Raw genomic sequence first — 8,370 nt, forward strand, 5'->3', positions numbered from 1 at the left:
AAATGTTTTACCTCTGGTGTCCATTTCTCTGGGATATTCTCTAATGAATCTGGTGAATCTATGGAGAAACACATAAGGATAACATCCGTGTCAGGATACGACAATGGTCTTAGTCTATCATAATCTTCTTGACCCGCTGTATCCCACAGTGCTAGTTCTACTTGTTTGCCATCGACTTCTATATCAGCTACATAGTTCTCAAACACAGTAGGTACATATACTTCAGGGAATTGATCTTTGGAAAACACAATGAGCAGACAAGTTTTTCCGCAGGCACCGTCGCCGACAATGACAAGTTTTTTTCTAATGGCAGCCATGGTCTAAAACGGAAAGCAATATCACATTATACCATTAAATATTTATTCTAGATATCAAAGAGCGCAACAACCAAAAAGTAAAAAGAGCATAGAATTGGACTGGACTAATCAAATGCGCGCACACACCAACTCACACACACACACACACACACACACATACACACATATTCACAGTCACATACACGATACTTAAAGACAAGATTACAAATTAGTAAGAAAAACTTAATAACATAAGCAATAAGCACAACCATATAACATAACAAATACAAATAATTTGAGATAATTTATTAGTTCAGCTTACGGAAAGGGTATTTAAATTCGATGTCCAACAGGTGTATTTTATTTTAATTAACGAGAGACTTAAAATAATTTAATAGCTCGATTGAATATTGAAGTGAAAATAAAAAAATAAACAAAATTTATCAGATATCAATGTTTACCTAATTTTTTTTTATGTAGAGTAAGCAAACATAACCTCAAATTGAATTAAACAGAGTTATGGTTTTTTTTTAAATATTTCCGCGGTCAATTATGATTATCGTGTTAATATTTCTTTCACGATAATCGTATAGTGACGTAGATCTTTTATTTTTCCAGAGATAAAAATTCTTTTACCAAATCTTAGACCGGTTATTTTGATTAATGCAGTATAACATAACATATTTCAATGTTCAATGTACTTACTGTAATCCACGATTGACAAATTAGAAGAATTTTACTAAATCCTGAAGTACCTATTAGAGTGGTAAAAAAACTTTTTGATATCACATCAATACATAACAAAGTAATATTGTGTTATCAGTATTAAATTAAGTTATTATGTATTGCTGAACCTTTTTTTTTCAATTTAATCACATTTCAAGAAAAATTTACTTATTTGGAAATAGAGAACCAATGGATTACATTTCAATATGATATATACGGAATTATAATTTAATAAAGTTTTCAGTTAACACTACATAAGTTCTTGGCTAGTATGAGTTTAGTGTTATATTTAATTTTAATCGTAATATTTCTGCAAACTATTGTGGAAGTTTAAATATACTTTTATATATTTTCTATAGGAATAATATTATCATGGCTCATGAATGTTGATTATTGGCATTAAAAAACTTTAATTATGAAGAAGCAAGTCGCAGTAGGTGCCTACCTAATATTATTCATAACAACTGAAGAAGCAAAATATTAAATAAATAATAATTCTACTGTTATTGAAAACTTTACTGGTAAAATTAAAAGTGGCAAGATATTTTTGGGAGTTAGCGAAGTAAAATTTCGACTAAGTATTACAAATCACAATAATTAATTACTAAAAGCAAATGACAAGGAAGTCACTAATAGCCAATAGGTTACAGATAGAAATTTTTAGTCTAAAGAGTAAACTTGCAGGTTACTAAGAGGACGCCACACCCGCATGTGATGTTATCTCCGTCGTACAAACGTACAACATTGCAAATGATACGTTAACAATAGTTCATTTTACTTTATCATTTTTTAAATTAAAGTTGATATAAAATGTAGTTTTAAAATGATCATAGCTTGCTTTGTAATAAAAATATCAATAAAATAAGCTTTTGAAATAGTAATATATAAATAGATAATAATCTTAAATTTAAATTGTATAATAGATCAATTAACTCTTATTTTAAAAATGACCAAGTAAAACAGACCATTGTGAACATAACATTTGCTATGTAGTACGTTTGTAAGACGGAGATAACACATTGGGCGTGACTTCGTTTTAAGTATAATTTCAAATTAGGTACTCTAGTGATTACGACTTCTATGATATTGTGAATGATCCAAACGAAATACGGATATAATATAATGTTATACTAAAAAATGAAAATTTAGACTAATTCTAAACAGAAAGAAATTTAAATAAATTAAGTCTATATTTCTATTTAAAATGTACTTCATATTCTATTACGTGAACGTCAAATGTAAAGAGTATAGATGTTTTATATGGTATTTATACCTACTCTAAGTTACTGTGATTTATGTTAATACACGTAATTAATAGCACAAACGCCACAAACTATTCCATAATCAATAATTTATCCTATACTCCTACACGCAATCTTATTTTAATCTCATCAATGTCATCAAAATCTTATCGTATTTCTTAAATTATTATTTTAAAATTCATAAGTCCTCAGGGCGTTGTCTATATCTATGTATTTATATATTTTATTGTTATTTTAAATAATAATTGTGTTATTAATTCATTTAATATTGTAAATAGTAATTAGTTTATCTTCTGTATTCAATAATATAAAAGATTTAATAACTTTTGGTTGAAATCTCAATAAAATCTAAAATTAATATTAAAAAAAAAATAGTATTACAAATCGATTAAGGTAAAGAAAACTTATACCTTAACTAATAAAGTATAAAAATCTATAAAGATACCTATTAGATAGGTATTATATATATGCTTTATTCTTCATGTGTATAATATATATACTTATATACCTATCTACTTTTAAAATATAGATAATCACATAACATATTAATAATTGATATAAATAGGTTATTTATCATCTGTATAAATATGAATATATTATCTGATTATCGTAATATTATAATCGTTTTAAAATTAATTTGGAATAAAATACCTACAGCGGAATTTTTTTTTTAAATTAGACATTTGTCAATACTTATAAATTATAATATACGAGTATAACTTACAAGTTAAAACCTGTATATATAATATTATATAATAAAACTGCGCGCGTTTACTAAAATGCATTTAGAAATTCATTTGTGATTACAAGGATGAATGATCGGTTGTTTCTTTTTAAGTTTGAAAAGTTTTTTCTTGGTAACTTACACTATGCCTACCTGGACTGTAAATTTTATATTTAATTAATAAATAACCAATATTTTTTTACCGCCTCTAGATTAACTGATTGTTTATGAATCAGATAACTTAATATTAAATATGTTAAAAATAGATATATCTGTTGATTATGATTTATGAATACGATGTTAGATGAGAATATGTGTCATGAGATAAGTAGGTACTTACTGTCATATTATCTTGCAAGTGCTGAAGTGTTTAACGATACATGGTAAATTTATGCTTGTTCGGTTTCAGGTCTTTCAATTTTAATATTTATTATATATAACGCCAGCTAAAGCAGAGAGTGGCGAGTAGGTACCAACAGTACTATAATGTATTAACGTACAGAAATAATGATAAAAATAGGTAATAATTTTAAATTTTAAGTAAATTGATAAATGTCTATTGATTTTATGACATTTTTTTTTTGTGTATAGTGTATACACGATAAGTAACCAAAAAAATACTTAAATTTTTATCTTTAAAAGTGATCTGTGATTCAAAGTTGGATCTAGTTTATACTTTGAAGAGGTCAAAATTAAAAGTTCTCTATAGTTTTATAAGTATATTATTAGAAAAAACAAATTAAAAATGAAAGAAAAATGGACATTTTTACGCAAAGCAAGTTTTTAACAAAATCGATATTAAATTAGGTATTCATAATATCTACAAATAACCGTAGGTACTTGAGAATTCCACTAAATTTTAGCATTTTCTACACATAATACATTTTCCAAATTCCTTTTACCTTTTTAAGTTATTTATAGATATTTGAAAATTTTTTAGTTTCATTTCTATGAAACTTGATAATAACTTTTTCTTCGAATTAAAAAGCTTAACAATTTAATACATACATATGTAGTTAAGTTACATATGTATTAAGTATTTTATTACGAACTAAAATATATAAGTATAATTTTTTTTTATAGACATTCAAAGTTCAAATTTGGATGAAATTATAAATAATGATATTCGTTACGTGTTATAGTTTAAAAAAATTATTCATGTAGACAAAAACTTTTACGTATATAATTATGTTTTAAATACACAACATTTTTCAACGAAAACTAATTTAACTTACTGTTGTATAATAAAAAAAATACCATGAAAAATATATACTTAGTGATAAAAACTGATAGACTGACTCCACTTAAAATAGGTTTTTACATATAATGGTCAAAATTATTTATCTTTGAATTTAAATTTAGCACATCCATTACAAAACTCATTAGACATCTACTGTACAACAAAGTGGTAACTACTTATCCATATTTTTGTATCCTGAAACTATTATTAAAGAAAAAAATCAAAATCAAAAAAAGGGTCTAGGGGTGAAACAGTAGCAGAAAAATATCTAGGTTCAAACTATTATCTTGATAATTTTTTCAATATTTTAAGTTTATAACGAGTTACAAGTGTGTAAAATACTAAAATTTAAAAATGCTCATGTCACATGCTCAAAATTAAAATATCAATATAACAATTATTAAAGTTTAAATGGTTTGATATAATAAATCAATATTCACAATAATATCAAAATTAATAAAGTAGGTAATAGCGAACATGTGAAACAGTTGAACATAAATTTGTTAGGGGAATAATTAGTTGAACAAATTGTAATAATTCATAAGTAGGTACATAATCAGTAAATATAAATGCTTACTTCAAAGAAATCAAATGGTGTACATAATTTTTCTATTAGTTGTGTTGTATAGTCTAGATTTATGCACATGTACTTAGTTTTAAAAAATTAGGGGGCCCTTGTGTAAAAACAGCTTTTAATAAAATATATATTCACAATTTTTAAAAATATCAAAACATTTTTTTTTCTTTAATAAAATAATATTTCTCTTATTAATCCCGTATTGATATTCAAAACTCAATATACCAATAATTATTTTTTACCGCCTGTTGCCTGTGTTAATATAATCTATATTCTATATGTCTAAAAGAATAAATTATAAGCCAATAATTATTTATCAAATCATTTAGATGTTCCATATATTTCTGAAAATATAATTTGAAAAGTTACTTTGAATTATAAATATAACTATGTTTTTGATTGATTTAACATTTTTATATTTAAAAAATAAAAATAAAATTACTTATCATTTTATTATTTTTCATCATTGAATGTAATTGATAAATGGAAAAATCCATAAAGTTCAATCAAAATATTCATCATATTGAATAATATAATATATAGTGAAAATTCTTCATAATTATAGTCTCAACCATGATGTAAATCCTGTTATGTAAAACATTTATGATAAATATTACATACAATACTGTTTATAGTGTTTATCATTGGCTTTATGACAGAACACTAGTCAAAATAAAGTATTTTTTTTCTCTGTAATATATTCATGCTTTAATATTCATATTAATATATATACAGTTAAATATTCTCAGAATACATGTTGGTGTAATAAATAACTTAATTATCTATAATTATAAAAATAATATTGAATTTTTTATTTTTCATGTGAAATTAATTAAAACTTTTGCTACAAGCCTTATGTTTTAGTGGTATATTGAAAATAATTTTCCAAAACAATAAGTCCATTTAATATTGTTATATACATTTTATGTAAAATCTAACACTAGAGAATTTGTATTATAAAAATTTTAATTTGTAAATATTAATGTAATATCTATTTTTTAATAATTTTGTAAAATGTTTGTATACCATAAATTGCTACCTACACAAATAAATTATATACTAATATATACAAATAAATTATATATTAGAGGAATTATTCAAGTAGGTATCTAACATTGTTATTTTACATTTTTAAATTAAATACCTTATTAAATATATTTTATGTTTCTTAGAGTTATATTTTGTGCATATTAAATTATCCTAAAGTTCTAAATAAGTGATACCAATTACAAAAATTTTGACAGTAAATAAAGACTGCTGACTGGGAACGTTCTCTGATAGTGTTGTCTACTTAAAACCAATGTATTTATATAAAACCTTTAAGTAGAGTTCTGTAAGAATTATGATGGTAGATATGTAAACAAAAATAAGCTAGTTGTCTTTATTCTTTCTTTTCCTTTAAAAGACTGATTTAAATATAAGAGACCTTTTTAAATTACCATACAAATTTAAACTCTAATCTAGAATGAGACTTAGATTATTATAATACTTTAATCCATGTGTTAACAAAAAGAGAAATAAAAAATAAACATAAGTAATTCTTTCATTGTTTAAACTAGAATTTACATAATATGTATAATGTATATATTAAATTGAAAAATATTTTAACACATTTTTTTAATATCAAATAAAACTATTTAAATATGACTCTTTAATAATGTATTTTTTATAACACTTTAATCATAATTACATCTTATATCTATATTTAGATAAAATCAATAACTTTTTAATAACAGTAAAAAAAAGAATTTATAACTAAATGATAATCAAATTAACTCTTTACTCTGTTAATAGCCTGTAAGGTCAAAAAATGAATGAGTATAAAAGTCACTAATATGACATCATAGAATTTTTAGTAAGTAGTCATTCAAAACATGTTTTAAATGATACCTAATAAAATCTAGGAATTAAAAATAAATTTTAATAAAATCTAAACTTTTATTAGTAAATTTCTTAAAAAGTACAAGCATATAAATATTGGTTAATGAACAAACGTAATAATAGTATTTAAAAAAAACTAAGCTAAGGAATACATAATGGGATTCCTGACATAAAAGGTCCATAAAAAAAAATATAAATGTGTAAATATATATATATATATATATTTACGATACAGAAATATTGTATTATATTGAAGGTAGCGAAAAATGAGTCGTTAAAATGTTTAATTATTTTATAATTTCAACTTTATTTTTACAGAACAGTTATTATAATATAAAAAATAAAGTTAAAATAAGTTACAAAATGCACTATGATTAGTGATTACCCGATAAAAATTCTCCCCAACAGTTTTGCTTTGTACATATTTTGGCAAACAATAGGAATACATGATTATAATTATAGTGTTTATTATAGAAAAATAAAATGATATTTTTTGTCTTGCACCATGATTTGTACAATCAGGTTTATTTGTTTTAAATGCTGAAAATCCTTAAAACGACATGGTAATTTGAAAAATTGTATAAAAATATGATATATTTTATTTTCTAAGTAGATTTTTATATTCTTGAAAAGACATCACTTACAACAAGGCACATTTGCCTTTCTTCTTTTTCTTTACTTGAAGAGCAGCTCTTGTTGATGTTTCAAAAACTTCACGAACTCCTTCTTTGCTCTTTGCTGAACATTCCAAATAAGCAAATGCATTGATCTTTTCGGCCATTGCTCGCCCTTCTTCTGGCCTCACAGGCTCTTGTTTCATCTTGTTCAACTCACGAATTGTATTGGGATCATTACGCAAGTCTTTTTTGTTACCGACCAGTATAATCGGCACATTTGGACAGAAATGTTTTACCTCTGGTGTCCATTTCTCTGGGATATTCTCTAATGAATCTGGTGAATCTATGGAGAAACACATAAGGATAACATCCGTGTCAGGATACGACAATGGTCTTAGTCTATCATAATCTTCTTGACCCGCTGTATCCCACAGTGCTAGTTCTACTTGTTTGCCATCGACTTCTATATCAGCTACATAGTTCTCAAACACAGTAGGTACATATACTTCAGGGAATTGATCTTTGGAAAACACAATGAGCAGACAAGTTTTTCCGCAGGCACCGTCGCCGACAATGACAAGTTTTTTTCTTACGGATGCTGCCATTATGTGGAATGTTTATGCTTATCAAAAACTAGAGCGTTGGCCTGTTTGCAATTCCTAACTGAAAGTTAATCACAAATACACGTTATTCACAATACTTAAATAAACACACATAATTAAACAAGTATAAATTATTTAAGTAAGCAATCAACTTGAATAGTAAACTTAAAAATGTGAGCGAATTGACAGAGAAATGTGAATGAGCTCATCGCGATCGCCAATTATTGGATAACTTATCATTACATGAGTATTCGGGGAATCTATTGTTAATCTAAACGACATTAGCCAATCCAGATTGCTTTTCCACCGAAACGCTAAACGTGGCGTCGTCGATAAGTAGACGAGAAACATTGGCAGCAGCTGTTAAACAGTGGAAACAACAAACCTTCGGAGTCATTTATAGGTGATGTAGCTACAATACGTAACTGAACCTAGCGGCCACCAG

The 8,370-nt window shown here is 25.3% G+C and overlaps 2 protein-coding genes across 2 annotated transcripts; both read right to left on the bottom strand.

Annotated features, from left to right (window-relative positions):
- Positions 1 to 5: 5 nt before the first annotated feature.
- LOC112592129 (ras-like GTP-binding protein O-RHO) lies at positions 6 to 1,019 on the bottom strand (the record flags this gene model as incomplete). The annotated part of the gene is made up of 2 exons (XM_025336117.1): positions 1,002 to 1,019; positions 6 to 320 (listed from the first exon to the last, which is right to left on the bottom strand). A coding segment is annotated over exon 2 (312 nt), but the record flags the coding sequence as incomplete, so codon positions are not given.
- Positions 1,020 to 7,063: 6,044 nt separating this feature from the next.
- LOC112592128 (ras-like GTP-binding protein Rho1) lies at positions 7,064 to 7,928 on the bottom strand. The gene has a single exon (XM_025336116.1). It carries the CDS (start codon positions 7,926 to 7,928, stop codon positions 7,347 to 7,349), a length of 582 nt encoding a protein of 193 aa, XP_025191901.1. The 3' UTR covers positions 7,064 to 7,346.
- Positions 7,929 to 8,370: the final 442 nt, after the last annotated feature.

The sequence above is a fragment of the Melanaphis sacchari genome, unplaced genomic scaffold (genome assembly GCF_002803265.2).
Source record: "Melanaphis sacchari strain LSU unplaced genomic scaffold, SCAv2.0 Contig1594_pilon_pilon, whole genome shotgun sequence".
NCBI classification, from domain to species: domain Eukaryota; kingdom Metazoa; phylum Arthropoda; class Insecta; order Hemiptera; family Aphididae; genus Melanaphis; species Melanaphis sacchari.